General features: G+C 40.0%; 1 protein-coding gene across 4 annotated transcripts in view; it reads left to right on the top strand.

Moving 5' to 3' along the window:
- The first annotated feature begins 1,177 nt into the window (after positions 1 to 1,177).
- The window catches only part of ARHGEF12 (Rho guanine nucleotide exchange factor 12), a 155,541-nt gene continuing 140,420 nt past the window's right edge, over positions 1,178 to 16,298 (top strand). For all 4 annotated transcript variants that reach the window (XM_041770740.1, XM_041770742.1, XM_041770739.1 and 1 more), the window contains exon 1: positions 1,178 to 1,383. In XM_041770740.1, coding sequence (XP_041626674.1) covers positions 1,352 to 1,383 — 32 coding nt within the window. In that variant the 5' untranslated portion in view covers positions 1,178 to 1,351. The remainder of the gene's footprint in view (positions 1,384 to 16,298) is intronic.

Below are 16,298 nucleotides of genomic sequence, written 5' to 3'. Positions count from 1 at the left end.
TCCAGGTGCCCGACAGCGTCCTTCGCTTCCCGCCGTCACCGTTCGTTACGAGCTATCAGAGGATCACAAGTACGGTGCATTAAGGCATAAAGGTCGGCAGGGTAAGGGGGGCGGGTAGTGCCCCAGGAGCCTCCCGTCCGGGCCCCCTGGGGACCGGGGGCCGGGGCGAGCGCTCTCCGGCGGCGTCTCCGGGGCAGCCAGACTCCGGCGCGCGGCTCCCCGGGGCCGGGGCCGGCGAGGGCGGTGGTGGGTGGGCCTCCGCGCCCGGCCGGTCCCCGCCTCCCTCCGCCCCGCAGAACTACTTTTCCGGCGGAGGCGTCCGCGCGGCCCTGGCGCGCTCCGCAAGGCGCGGGGGAGACGAGGGCAGCGGGCGGCGGGCGGCGGGGCGGCCCCGCGCGCCGCGGAGGGATCCCGGGTGAGGCGGCTTCCCGAAGTCAGAGGGGAGGAGGCCAAAAAAAAAAAAAAAAAAAAAAAGAGTCGGCGGCGGGGGAGGGGAAGAGCTCGCTCGCGCTGGACGCGGCCGGGGCCGGGAAAGACAGAACCGGAACCGGAACCCGCGCGCGCGCCCGCGGCCGTCGTGCGCCCCCCTCCGCCCCCCCCCGCGGCCTCCTCCGCCCGCCGCGCGCGCTCCCGCGAGAGCTCCGCGACCCCGCGACCCGGCCCCGCGCGCCGAGTGGCCGCCGCCGCCGCCGCCGCCGCCGCCGCTCTCGAGGCCGGACCGGACGGGAACCTCCCGCCCCTCGCGGGAACGGCCGCCTACCGGCGCGTCGGGGAGGAGCCGCCGCCGCCGCCCGCCGCCCGCCGCCGCCGCCGCCGCCCGCGCCGACTGCGGAAGAGTCCGGGCCTCCCGGGGATGGGGAGCAGCCCGCGGCGCTGAGACACCGGCTTCCCGTCACCTCCGGCCGCGGGAGCCCTGCCCCCGGAGCCCCAGGCGGCGAGGACGACGGCAGCGGCCCCCGGGCCCGGGGCATGGAGCGGCGCGAGCCCGGCGCAGGGCGGCCCGAGCCGCGGCCGGCGCGGTGGCCACGAGCGGCGGGCAGCCCCAGATAGACCGCCCGCCCGCCCGCCCGCCCGCCTGCGCCGCCCGCCGCCCGCCTGCGCCGCCCGCCTGCGCCCGGGGCTCGCCGACGGAGCCCGCCCCCCGCAGGGCCCCGCCGCCCGCTCCGCCCCGACCTGCTCCCCTCTCCCCGACCCCTTCCCGCCGGACGTCCTAGATGACTGCATGGAGTCTTGAGCCGGACTTCGGCGTCCGCTGCGGAGTCGGGCCTGGTCCCGGAGCACGGGGGGTGGGGTGGCGGGGTTCCGTGCCATGCAAGTTGGATAGAAGGAGGACCTCTCGCCAAGGGCCCCAATGAGCGGCACACAGCCCACTATCACCGACAGGTGGGTACGCAGCGCCCGGCCCGGCCCGGCCCGGCCCGGCCCGCCGAGCCCACGGCCCCCGCCCGCCCTGCCCGCCCCCGACAGCCCTGCCCGGCGCCGCTGACAGGCAGAGCAGGGACGCGCGCTCTGGGAGCTCCGCAGTCAGCCTGGGGCTGCTGCCAACTTACCCACTCGATCGAGTTTGGAAATGTAGCTTCTTTTTTTTTTTTTTTTTGGAGAGAAACTTTTCTCCAGATTTGTCCGCGGATGGGGTAGGTACAAGCCATGGTGGCGGCGTTCTCTGGGGCGTGCGTGCACCGGGATCCGGCACTTCCCTTGGAACCCAGAGGAAGGTCATGTGGGGTGAAGGTCAGCGCCCGACCTCGGCCGGGGAATTGGTGCATCACCTATCGGTCTTCCTCCTGCACCCCCCCCCCGCCGTGGTCCCCCCAGACGCCGTGTTTAGGTTTTAGGAATTGCCGTCTGTGGACTTCGTCCTGAGACGGCTGCAGGGTGATTTTTGAGCTTGCTCTTCTTTGAATATTGAGCTGCGTAGTGTTTATTATCTAATCATTTTCCAGAATGTTGAAATTACTAGTAGATCTCAGGCTCCTGATGGAGCTAAAAAAAAAAAAAAAAGGTGGGGGGGGCGAGGGAGAGTCATGGGGTTTGATTTTAATTGTTGCATTTTTCGTATTTCATCTCCCAGAAGCTTTTGCATTCAAGAGATACAAACCCTAAGCGAATTAGGTAGTTAGAAGCATGGCAGGTGGATGTGTTGAGTTCTGTGAGTCCTATCTGCTGCTTATCTGTGTTGCCTGGTGGTTGGTGAATTGAGCTCAGGCTATGTGGTTTTAAGTGGAGCTTCTTTACTCTTAGGGGTTATTCTTCAGGATATTGGTTTAAACAGTAAATTCCTTTTACTGTATTTTGTTTCTCAATTTCATTATGACCTTGTATCCTGGTTCCAAATTTCAGCCAGTCTTTTTTTTTTTTTTTAAGTCCGTATTCAGACGATTACATCATTAAAAAAAAAAAAAGATCAAATAACTGAATTAGGGGGGCAAAACAAAGCACTTTGATGAAAAGTGCAACAATAGTGCTCTTGCAGAAAATGTGGAGTTTCCTAATACAGAGTTTCACCCAATGGTCAGACTCATTTGTTGATTTTAAAAGGGCCAAATTCCATTATCATACCATAACAGCTACTCCAGAAACAGAACTTCCTCTTCCTGTTGATGCTTTCCAGTGTCACGTGAATGTTCACCTAAAAGATTCCATTAAATATTTAAACTATATTCGTTGCGTATTTTTTTAAAATTAATTTTAGTTTTCAACTTTTCTGATTGTACCCGTAACAACAAGTAGCAACAGTGCTTATCTTTAATTTCTTTCAATCATCCCCATCCCTTTTCCTTTCAGGGTGTTTTGCTACTGAGAAATCACGTTGTGTTTTTATTTTCCTGGTTCATTCACTTCTTGGCCTCTGTATGAGCCTTTAGACAAGAAGTCTTATTAGGGACTAATGTAGTATTAGTAGTTTTTACTGTGGTACTAGGGGTGCTTAATTTTGTAGAAACAGAACCAAGGGTCACTAGCTCATTTCACATGAGAACCACTTAATAGTGCCCACTTAATAACCTTCCTCTCTGCTTCTCAGAGATTTTCTTCCTTTTTCTATTACCTTGAAATTAAATCGTGGGACTTTTTTTTTTTTTTAATAAGTTAGATGAGATACAGATATACAATAAATATGTAGTCAGTGGATGTCCTTTGCCAGGCCCCATGCTAAGCACAAAAGCTTAAAAGACGAGTATTCTAAGTATAAGATGAATCTGCAAATTGGTTTGGGTATTGATGTCCTTGAATAAGTTCAGGTATTGGCTGATGTTACATACTTTTTAAAAAAGAAAAACACCTTTAAAAACCACTTAATTTAGAATGCATTGCCAAGACATTGTGGATACCTGTATCTTAGAAATTTGCTACTAGTTTGTTTTTCAAGATTATTCTTAGGTGACTATTACATTTTCTTTAAACACATCTTACTCTGTAGATATCAAGCATCCATTTGCTGGCTAGGAGAGTAGTTGTCCCTGATTTAAATATATGTTGGGGTGAAATCCAGAAGCGCGCCAGTTTAGTGTTATTTTTTTTCCCAGGGTGCCTTAACAAAGTTATGGGTGCAGAGTAGTTCTTAGCTGCTTCTCTGCTATGTCTACCCCATTCTTGTTTCTCACTGTCTAATTCCAGTGTACTGTAGGTGTATTTTGCTGATTCTAGAGCTATTGGCAAATTAACAGTGCCAGTGTAGCTTTTTAAAGATCCTTTCAAGTTTGAAGTACTGTATGTGGTATGGCTTTGTTTGGTAGAGTGTGCAGACCCACCAGGCCAGCTGTGTGAGTTAGAGTTCTTTCATTGTGGTGCTTCTGACTACAGAGTCTGTCTGTCCTCATTTGAAATCAGACTAGCTGGTTTTGGGCGTTGTTCTGTTTTGCAGTTTGTGGCAGGCGACACATGGCTGAACAAGATAAGAAGGGTTTTATTCTTGTGTTAGGGACGTGCTGGGGCTGGGATGGAATTCAGCTATGTTTAGGCTCTGATTGGTCACTGTGGATACTCAGAACTCTGTTATATCCTGTTATTATTTTACAGTTAAATTAACACAGTCATTTTATTCCCTTCTCTTCCTCTTCATCTTCTACTCTCCAGACCCCTCACCCCATTTCCCCCTCTTTTAAAAGGTGTACTTATCAATTTAAAATCCAAACTATGTTTATGGTAACTACTGTTTTTATACAGTGTATCTGAATAGTGTTGTGGTTGTTTTTTTTTTTTTTTTTAAATCTAAGCAGCTAATGAATACCATCTAGTGTTTTGCTTTGTAACTTCTGCGAGACGTATAGTTTTCCACTTTTAGAATCAGCACTTGAAAAGTTGTGTTAGCATCTGATCGCTATTTTTCAGTTTGCATCAATTGCTATATTCAGTCCTAAAAATACATCCTAATTCTTTGCAGTCCTCTTAGGTGCCTGTCTTCTGTTCCTGAGAGTTTAGGGGGTCTTATGGCACTTGGAAATTCTGAGAGAGAGAGAGAGAGAGGAGAGTGCTCTTTCAGTGGACTCCCTAAACCGTTTCAGGCTAGATTCTAGAACAGTGAGTTTTCAGGGACGATACAGGTAGGGTTTTGTTATAAGTGTCTTACTTGAAATAAATGGATCTTTGTCTGGTCTAGGACTTAGGGGTTTTGTTGTTCTGATTGACAGATAAACAAAGGTTTTTAATATTTTGGCATTTTCTTAGTACTGAGTTCAGGTCTAAGCTTGTTTAATTGAAGCAAACTTTTGGTGAGTATGCAAACTTGTGACTTTACATGTGTATACACAGTAATTGGCATTTTCATCCAGGATACTTTTTCTGCCATCATTGCCATATAATGCTTTTGATTAGAAAACAAAACTAAACAACTCCTGTATGTGTGCTGTTTTCAAGGTTGTCTGAGTCATCTGCAAGGTTAGGTTATTTGTAACGTTTACTTGTAAAGTCGGTCATTTGATAAATACAAAATTGAGATTAGGGACCAGGATCCCAGAGCTAGCTTTGTATTCAGTTTAATGTTCTTTTCTCCCGGTACGGTATAAAATCCTGATTCATATAGACGCGCAATAATACATTCACTTGTACGCTTTTACATGAGTCAACAGATACAGTACAAAGTAAACTTTTTAAGAAGTGCAGAGCTGTCATCTTCCTGATTAATGGTACATTTATAAGATGTTCGTATTTGTTTAGTGAGGTGACAAGAGAATCTATTTGAATCACTGTAAAAATATGGTAACCTGGTAATGCTCCCTAACACATTGGTGGTTTCTCGTTAAAATGTAGTAGATAACATTGAGTTAACATACAGGATTTTTTTAAACTAAGTTTGAAGTTTCAGTGAAATTTGAGGCAGACATTGATGAAATCCATAAACGGTGGATTTTACATATTTTTCTGTGGAGCATTTCGATTCCAGAGAAAACAGTCAGAAAATCTTTGAGTAAACATATGTGGTGGCCTCTTCTGAAAGCCATCTCGAAATGGGTATGAATTGCCAACCAAACTGGTGTGGGTCACAGAAAGCAGGATATTTTAATGGTTTTTCGAGAGGTCATCGGAGAGACTTTTATATCGTGGCTGTCTGACAAAATTACTAGAAATGTTTCTTATCATGTAATTGTTTATCTCCTAGAAATTGACCATGTCACATTTTCAGGAACAGGGAGCTGGAGCATAATAACTTCTTTCTGTCTCTGTTAAAACTTGATGATGTTTTAAAGCCTCATTTGAAGACATTCTCTCTTCTTCCCTTTTAATGATTTAAGAGTCCTCAAAATAGTGACATTTGAACTGAAATTTTAAAATGAGCAAAATTATAAATATTTTCTTTTTGAGTAAAATACTCTCATGTATGTAACAATATCTTATTATAGTGTAATTCTTTAACACTTGCAATATTTTCACTCCACATAGGGCAGATCATCCTTAACATTTAGACAACTTATACTGTTTTAAGTCAAGATTATAAAACTGGAAAGGACGATTTTAACCTAGATCTTCTGACTTTCAAGTCCTCTTTCTACTTTAATTTATTGTCTTACTATGTGTATTATTTTTTCTGTCCTACTTTCTGTTGTAATTTTCCAATCTGGCCAAGTTAGTGTTGGATTTTTCTCTTAGGGGATGCTTTCTAATGCCTTACCTATTCTGGAGGGTCAAGTTCTCGGCACTTCCTCACGAGACTGAACAGTAATCTGATAGATCTAGTAGTCAGGAAGTTTTTCCTGATCTTTAGCTCAGACTTTTAATTTGTCCTCTTACTTGTATATACTTGCTGTAGCAGGCTAAATAATGCTGTCCTCCCATGTTGTGTTTATACGACTCTAAATGGTTCAGACAGTTACCCAGCACCCTTTCCCTACCCCCCATCCTTATTCTTTGCTTTGCCAAGTTGTATGTTCTGTTGATTTGTTGTCTAAAAATCACCCTGTCCCTCCTAATGTTTTATTAGCTTTTCCCTAATTGCTCTCTTAGTGCAGAGGTTTTTTTTTCCCCCTTAGATGTGCTCCTAGGACCAAATATAGTATTCTGTTTTTTATCTTTACCCATATTCTAGAGCAGCAAGTTCCCACTTAAGTTTAATATAATTCAGGGGGTCTTCAGTTTTCTCTAGGCATAGCCCAAAATTAGGGCTAAAGAGATTCTCAAGTTTATTTTAATTCACTTTTATGTTAGTTTTTAGAATGGATATGGGAGATGTTGCGATCAAATAAATTTATACGAACAGCATAGTCACTAAATCAGCTAAGCAATTACTCACGTTATAAAAGGCTTCTTTACAAAGTGATTCTTTAAAATATGAGTGCCCCTAATGTAACAAGTGTTATCAATTATGTGACAGATGGGTAGCAAACAAAAATAATAAGTGTTAGGAGCCATCCTTGCTTGAAAATCAATCAGAAGTGAAGATAAGACATCTCTGAACTTGTAAGTAAATGAAGAGATGTGATTGTAGCTCTAAAGTATCTGTTGCAATGTGGTGATACATCTGGAAGTTGTTATTTTTTAATTTTTTAATTTTTTTTGCAGTGGTTTTTCAGTCTCACCTTAAATTGTATGTCACTTTTTCCATTTCTTTTGTATATTGAGTTTTACCTTTTTTTTTTCTGTTCCCCCCCCATATGAGTGAAAAGAACTTGACCTGAAAATACTTAGCATTATTTTTCCAGTGAAATACACTATTGTTAAAATTAACATAACATTTTACTTTTTTGCCACTGTATTTATAAGGGCTGTTACTAATGATGAGACCATAAAAGAAGGAAAAGGTGCATATTTAAATTATTATAAAATGCATAAGAGTATAGAACTCTTGAATATTTTATTGGTAGGATTTTTTCATCGATAGCAACTTAGTTTAATTATTTAAATAGATGTCTTTGTTCTTTTGTATTTTGCTAGTGATTTTGTTTCCTCAAACTTTAGAGTTTTGGTGAGATGCCAAAGTTAGGGCATTTTACTTTTTCAACTGAGAATATGTGGAGTACTGAGATAGCCATATACGAAAGATTTTGTGAGACAGCTTCTAACTCCAAGAGAACCTTATGAAGCTAGTGCCTTAGGATAATTTTTAGCTTTTTGATTCTGTGCAGGTACCACATGATGGTCTGAAGGTCAGAGGCTTTGCCTGAATTGCACAAGCATACATTATTGACTTTCAGGAAAAGAAGAAATACACTATGTTTACCTTATTGAATTAGCATGCACCAATGCAGCTGACAGTTTAGATTCATACCAAAACAGGATCTTTTACTAATTCAAAAGCTGAATCTTGGTTTTTGAGATCATAGTCACATGATAGGCCTGGGTAGCTTCCCAGTGTTGAAAGACAAGCCAATCTAATGGCCAATGAAAAATTAGATTTCCTGTCTTGGGACTATGAGTAACAATTCATGAAAAAAGTCACAAAAAAAATTTAAGAAAACCTGGTTTACTCAATGCTTAGCAATTAGCCACTTGTTACACTGCTTTTTCTTTAATATTGTAAAGCCTGTTGTAGTAATTTAAAGCTATTGCTCAGAGACTACAATTTTGGTCAAATATTACATTTAAATGCTGATGTTAGGTTCACAACCTCAAGATATCAAAGAGAATTTTGTAGGTAGTCTTTGGCTTTAGAAAATGTAGATTTGGGCAGCTCTGGTGGCTCAGCGGTTTAGTGCCACCTTCAGCCCAGGGCGTGATCCTGGAGACCCGGTATCAAGTCCCACATTGGGCTCCCTGCATGGAGCCTGCTTCTCCCTCTGCTTGTGTCTCTGCCTCTCTCTCTCTCTCTCTCTCTCTCTCTCTCTCATGAATAAATATATTAAAAAATCTTTTAAAAAATTGTAGATTTTATATAGTTGAAAAACTGGAATTTCATTGTCTTCTGAAGATGTTACATGTGAAATTGAACATGTAATGCAGAAGTTGGCTGGTCTTGTCTAGACAGAATAACAAGTCCCTCAAAATACAGATTGTTCCCAGCCTACAGTGTTTGACTTCAAGATAATGCAGAAGTGATATGCATTCCGTAGAAATGGTACTTTGAATTTTGATATTTTTCTAGGCTAGTAGGCAGTACCAGTACTCTCTCTTGATGCTGGTTAGCAGCAGCAAGCCCACTGCTCTCATCCTTATGATCGTGAGGGTAAACAACCAATATATTTAAAACCATTCTGTACCCATATAATCATTCTATTTTTTACTTTCAGGACAGTATTTAATACATGAGATATCTAACACTTTATTATGAAAGTGGTTTATAGGGCTGTCTGTTAGATGATTTTGCCCAACCTTAGGCTGAGAGGTGAGTGTTCCGAGAACAGTTCAGGTAGGCTAGGCTAAGCTGTGATGTTCAGTAAGTTATATGTATTAAGTGTGTTTTCAACTTATGATATTTTCTTTTTTCTTTTTCTTTGTCTTTTTCTTTTTTCTTTTTTTTTAATTTATGGTAGTCACACAGAGAGAGAGAGAGAGGCAGAGACACAGGCAGAGGGAGAAGCAGGCTCCATGTACCGGGAGCCCGACGTGGGATTCGATCCCGGGTCTCCAAGATCGCGCCCTGGGCCAAAGGCAGGCGCTAAACCGCTGCGCCACCCAGGGATCCCAACTTATGATATTTTCAACTTACAATGGATTTTTTGGGATATAACTCCATTATAAGTTGAGATCGATGTCTACATTTAAATGTATATGGGAAGTCTCATGAAGGGGCTTAGACATACCTTTCCATAGATTTTAGATGGGTTATCTTCCTGTGTCCCACACACAAACTGGTATGTGGTTTGCCCTGTACAGTCTCTGTGGTTTATTCAGAGGAAGTGGTTCTTGTGGGTGAATGTCTGATCTTTTCAGAGATTGTTGGTGGCACATGCACCGTCAGCTTATTTCCTGTTTTATTGGCTGTTTGGGCAAGACCTTCTCAGAGCAAGTACTGCTGAAGGGGTGTTTAAACATTTTGTAGTGGCAGGATAGATGGTTATAATGTATAATACCTACCTCTCAGGTGATATGAGGGTTAAATTAATGTTTGTGAAATGCTTTGAGATCCTAAGATGAATAGTACAGACCTATTCCTAATCATGTTTGCAAGTTGCAGCTATGTTCAGATATTGCTCAAATTTGTGGAAAAACATGTTCCTGCAATAAAGAATTGCTGTGTGGACCTTGACTTCTGTAACCATTCAAGTGTTGTTTAATCACTGTAAGAGTTACCGTTAGAATTTTTTCTTTTTCTTTTTTTTTTTCTTCTCTTTATAATTTTACCCTACATGGATTAACTTAATGGAGTAGGTACTTCATTTATGGAACTAATTAATGCTTTTTCACAAAACTTAATGATTCGAACATACTTCTTCTCTAGTTTTAACTGGTATACTGAAATAATAGAATTTAGAGAATTTTCTTTGAGATCAGCGGCTGTACCACCCATATACAAACCCTTTATTGGCTTTGCTGGAACCTTAAGAACAAACTGATTGAATTGCAAATGTCATACTTCTAATTTTTTTTTTTTTGGACCTTGCATACTGTATCCTTTGACACTTTAGAAAATTAATAATTTTTTTTGGTCTATCTTTCAAAACATCCTTACAAGTACAGCAGTCTATCATTTTAATATTCTTCGTACCTAGTCCATTGTAGATATGTATATATATCAGTTTCTGCTAGCTTGTGTTACCGTAACACCAGCTTCAAATTTTAGTGGCTTACAATACTGCTTTATTTCTTGCTTACATTACACTTTGTCATCTGTGGATTGGCTGTAGCATTTTCAGAACCCTGGCTGAAGGAGCAGCCTCTGTCTGGGATATGTCATTTGCATGGCAGAGGGAAAGAGCAGGAAAGCTGATGCAAGCATGCAGTGGCTCTTAAAGCTTCTCCTCAGTCATGGTGTACATAAATCATGTCATTGGCCAAAGCAAGTCAAATGGTCAGGCTCATTGTCAGTGTGCCAGGGATGAATATTCCTCCCACAGGTGGTGTTGCAAGTCACATAATGATGGGTAAGGATGTATAATTCTCTTAGGGGAAGGGGAGAGTAAAAAATTAGGAATAACATAGTCCACCATGCTTACTAGATGGGTTGTTTTCAATCTGTATAAGTTTTATTTTATTTTTTATTTTGTTTTTATTATTTTTTAATATTTGTTCATGAGAGACACATGGGGGGGGGGGGGCAGAGACAGAGGCAGAGGGAGAAGCAGGCTCCACGTAGGGAGCCTGATGTGGGACTCAACCCTGGGTCTCCAGGATCATGCCCTGAGCCAAAGGCGGCACTAAACCACTGAGCCACCCGGGCTGCCCAGTTTTTTTTTCTTTTTAATGGAATATTTCAAACATACACAGAAGTACAGAGAATAAAAGTATGATGAACCTCCATGTCCCCATAATTAGCTTCAATAATTATCAGTGCATGGACAGTCTTGGTTCATCTGTTTCCTTGCCCTGCTTCTCCATCAGATTATTTTGAAGCAGTTTCTGGATACTTCACCCATAAATACTTCACTAAGTATCTCTGAAAAATAAAGTCTGAAAGTGCGACTTCCTTTAATCTTGCTGTCTAATAGTTTGAGGTAATGGTACTAGGGACTGACAGGTGTCAAGTAGGAGAGGATGTTCATGGAGTGTATCTGCAATTTGACAGCCAGAAACCTGTTTTGATTTCATTTTGAGTATTTCTGGAGGAGGCTTATAGAGAAGAATGTCATCTGTTTTCCCAGAACCTCCTCTTCTCCACTTCAGTGTGTGTGTGTGTGTGTGTGTGTGTCATCTGTGTATAGCAGAAGCAGGTAATTAACCCCTGGAAAAAAAAACATTGCAACAGATTTGATTTGCAGGAGGTTTCATTTCTCCCTGAGCCTCTGTTGGAATGATGCCAACTGAAAGGAATCCCAGCCCTTAATGGCTCTAAGTGTTCTGGGAGTTCCCAGTGATGTTATTTACTCTGAAGGAAAAACATCAGAACCATTTGTAAAAATCTTATATTCACCTATCCTATTTGCTGTGCAGAGAAAGGCTCTATCAATCTTTAAGGAGGTTCCTGAGATGATACAAAAGTAAGGGAGAGAGTCTGTCCAACTGTGGTTTAGAAATAATGAAAGCCACTTGCCACTGCTTAGGTTAGTTGTCTATGGGATATAAAGCCTCCATTTTGACTCAAGACTTTACAGAGGTTATTATCACACAGTATGATACAATAAGTATACTTGTCATTTCTTCATTATGCATCCAGGATCATCAGCTTCACAGGAAATTCTTTGGGGAAAGTGTTATGTAATCAACAGTGGGAAGCAAATTAAACAGAGTCCCTTCATCAGTTTGTAGATTGGCAGGTGACAGTGAGGCGATCAAGGAGGATTTATCCAGACCAATGAATAAATTATATAAAACATGATGAAAGTACTTTATTTTAGTAGAGTACTACTAGCTAATTTTGTTTTCTTGATGGGCTTCTTTCACTGTGCTTAGAGACACTTAGGTTAAAATTATCTTTCTAGGTATCAAAATGGTTTGTTTTCTTTAATTAAGTTATATTGTTAGTCTCATTTCAGAATCCGTTTAGTAACTGCAGTAGAAAATGCTTGGCTTGTAAAATCATTGGCTTGTAAATACAATTTTTATTTAAATTTGAGTTTTTCTTGGCATTGAACTGATTCTGGCTTTGGTTGCTTGGGACAATATAGTCTATTTAAAATGTAAATAGTTTTTTCCCATGGAGAATAACTCTTGGACTTGGCCATTGTTCGTTATTTTTCTGTTGCATCACAATAGAAAAACATTCATTTTCAGAGATAATAATTTGTTGGTACCTTTGTCAGAATAATATATTTGTACTTCAGTTGTATTTGTTAGTTGCACAATTTGGGGAAAGGTTTGTGGTTTCTAGTTACTGTATTTACCCAGAAGCTCTACAAGATCAGAATTCTTTGGATGGTGTTTAAAAGTAAGTTGGGTGTGTTGCCTGGATGTGACTAATAAAAAGAAGCTTCTCCCCATGCAATTATTGCTTAGTAGGGGGTACAAGGTGCATTTTGTTTCCAAAAATAGGAATTAAGTAAAATATTATATGGATAAATATTAGCAATTATATTAATTTTGACTCCACTGGCAGCCTTCTTTTTGAAACTATCTTTGTCAGAAATTAAAAGTAGTTAAAAGAAAAGATATTTCAGCTCTTAATTTTATATCTGTGTATCTCTGTGTGTTTAGCTTTTGTAAAAGAAAGCAATAGAAAGGAACCGATTGAGGATGATGTAGAAAAAAAAGCCTCCTGGGCTTAGTGTGTCAGACTTGTTCTGCTGCTTATTATATCTGGGAGACCATAGGCAAACCCTCTGCACAACAGTTTAGTTTTCTCATCTGTATAAATGAGGGTAACAATACTTACTTTTCAGAGCCATTGGGAAGGTTAGGCGAGAATGTATTTAAGTACCTATCACAGAAGAGGTCAGAAGTTACAATAGCTTTTATTGTTTAAATCTCTGAAATTAGGTTTTCCTAAAATTTGACCTGTGTATGTAAACTGACTCTGAATTCACAATTATTTGCTGCTGTTACTACTGTCACAGTGTTTTCTCCTTACTGAGATAGTATTCCTTATCCTTTATATTTCAAGTTATAGGTTGTTTTTAGAATTAAGATACATTTGGAAGTGAGGAACAGGCAAAAGAGAGACAGTTCTTTTGGTTCAGACTGAAACAATAACCTCTCTGGTTGCTGAATTGGTAAGACTTGTAGGCTTGGCAATCGACTTTTAAATCTGCCTTTGATCACTCAGGATTTGTTCAGTTCCCGTCTTTACAACATTAGGTCATTTGCTTATTCATTTATTCAGTAAATAATGAATGCCCACTCTGCATAGGTCATTGCATTGGCAAAGTTACTTTGAGCTTCTGCTACCTGCTGATTTATATTTAACAATTAAGAAATTTACCTGTAAGAGTGATATCCATTGATTCATGCTGAAGATTAACATGAGAAGTCACTTTTTGGGGGGTGAAATAGTGTTATGAAACTATCAATGGTGAAATTTATCTTGTTTTCCAAATTAAATTGTTCTGTCCTATCACATACTGTCCAGTTGTTTCCTTTTTATTTTTCAGTTTAATTATATTTTGGTGAGTTACCTAAAGTGAGAAGTGCAGTGTTTTTTAAGTTGAAATTTAAGAAGCTTTAGATGTTCGTTGCCTTTGAATAGAAGAAATCACATTTTTCTGATTAGGTATTGCTTTATTCACTATTTGAAGGAGAACATCTCTACTCATTAGCTACCTCTTTGAAGGTACTAGCAACTTTGTACATCCAGTGGTAAATATGTTGATCAGTGAAAGATTCTGGAAGCTACAGTAGTTTGTTTATTTAGCAAGACAGTGCTTAAATCCTGATGAGTTGCTGCACTAATGTTTTATATTTCAGAAAGGTGGGAAGATGACTGTGGGTGAAAAGAAATATTTTAAGGTAGGGGAAATTTAGTCTTATAAAGAAATTTGGGATGTGGTAAAGGATTTTATGTTTATTGGGTACATATTAAGTGCTCGGAACTGTCCCAGGAACTTTCTATGCATTGTCTTTTTAAATCTTTTAGCTGTGTAATTTAAATATTGTCCTCATCTTAAAACAGAGAAAAATGAAATTTTAAGACATTGATTAACTTGCATAAGGTCACATAGTTTTTCAGTAGAGGAGTTGGGATTGTGATTCCAATTGTCATTTTCTTTGGGCCTTTTGGCCTCAGGCTTGCTTATACTAAGTAAGATGGCTCATCTGGATTAGTCAGTTGATCTTTTGAATCAATTGGATAAAGCCCAGAAAGTGGATTTTTGTCCTCAACGCCATTAAAGTGTTGTCTTACATTATAATTTCATACTATATTTTATTCTTTTGTATTTTTAATCACCTATTTACTTACTCCCTTTTCCAGATTTCTGACATGAGGCATTTTGTCTCATTTCCTCTAAAGAATGGCTACATTGTGTTTTGATTTCTTATTCATTGCTTTAAATATACACACATCTGTAAACATTGGATTCTTTTGAAGCCTAATATACATTGCTTATAAATCATTTTCCATTATAACTATTCTGACGTTCTTTTAAAAAATTTAAGGTCCATCTAAAACAAGATTTGTGGGTTTTTTCTTTTTCTTTTTTTTGGTGGTGTGTGTGTGTGTAGAGTGTTTTAGGCACACAAAGCGGTAAGAAGGGACTCAAAGAATTGTTATATTGAGAGGAAGAAAAGGCAGCAAATGAATGATTTTAATGCTAGGTAATCAGGTCTTTGTGAAGTGTAAGTGATTTAAGCAAATCGGGTTTAAGTTTTTCATAAGAGTCTGTTTGGTTAAGTGGCAATGGGGATAATATTTTCTTTTTAAGGATTTTTTGTTATAGTAGTGAACTTCCCTTTATATTTTATCATTCAGTTTATATTTTCTACCACTTAAAGAAATGTGTAAATATCCCTTTTATTCGAAAGCTCTAGATTTATCTTCTGAGCCATAAAGCAGTGACTTTTTGTTCATTTTTTTTTGTAAGTGACTTTTTTTGTTGTTACTGAAATTCTATGGCATGAATCATTTTAGTTCAGCCACTTTTTATGCTGTAGCATTGGAAAGAAAATTAAGAGATACTTACGTGTATTTTTTTTAGCCTAATCCTTTTTAACTATATTGTTGTTTTTGCATTTTCTTAATAACCTCAGAGAATCTAGAACAGAGGTAGGCAGATAGTTGATTTAAAAAAGAAGCTACAAACTAAATTTTTTATTGAATAAGTACTGCTTCTAGGTAGAGAAAGAGTAGGAAATAATAATTTGAGAATTTTACTTGGTTTAAAAGCCACAGAGAGGATGCATGCAAAAAAGCAATGCCCTTTGAAGCATTCTTATGGATGTGGAGACTTTTCTAGCCCTTAGGGAGATCTACAGACATCCGCTATGCTCAGTTCTGGGAAGCTGTTTTTTCCCATGCTTGCAGCCTCCCTGTGGGGTAAAGGTCTGTTAATTTTGCATAAATATTTACCATATCTCATTTTAGCTAGCATTGCTTCCTCACACTGTTGGCAATAAGGAAACCATTGCTTATCCAGCTTGAAAAGTTTACTGTTCTCAATATGACTGGTCTGGAGTATGTTCTGTTATGTTCTGAGGGTTGCTAAAGTTAAAAAATCAGATTGGAAAAAATAACGAGTAGGTAAACAACCAATTCATGGTCTATACATAATCTGGTTATTATAGAAATATTTGCCCATGCTTATTTTTTTGTATTTAAAAATGAGACGTTTATTATCACATAAGAGTGTGATTCACTTCCATCCTATCACATTTAGTAAGTCAAATTATTGTCATCTTCTAATAAGTCAAATTATTGTCATCTTCATATATATGTTTAGATGATTTAGCAGTAGTTTACATTTACTATACTTTTATAACTGTTTTCTCACTTAGTAACAATAACAAACAGCTTTTGTTTATCAAGCATCATTCTCAATGCTTTATAGGCATTATATTTAATACACATAACAATACCACAAGGCAGATGTCATTCCCATTTTACAGATGAGGGGAATTTAGATTCAGTGACATTCATTGACTAGTCCAGTATTTCCTAGCTAGTACATTTTTGGAGTCAGGTTTCTAATCTAGGTTTTTTGACTCTTGGTTCATTGTATTTGCTACTGCACTTAATTTTGGGCACCTATCATTTCTGTAAAGTTAGAATCCAAACGCAAATAGTATAAAATTCAAATATAAGAAGTTTCAGCCAAAGAAGGTTATTTAGTTTCTTTTAATATAATTTATAGCAGCAGTTTCTAAATTGTGTTCCAGAGAACATCAGGATCCTTTAATAGAAATAT

Source organism: Vulpes lagopus, chromosome 10 (assembly GCF_018345385.1).
Source record: "Vulpes lagopus strain Blue_001 chromosome 10, ASM1834538v1, whole genome shotgun sequence".
Classification (NCBI taxonomy): domain Eukaryota; kingdom Metazoa; phylum Chordata; class Mammalia; order Carnivora; family Canidae; genus Vulpes; species Vulpes lagopus.
This window is presented reverse-complemented; position numbering and strand designations above follow the sequence as displayed.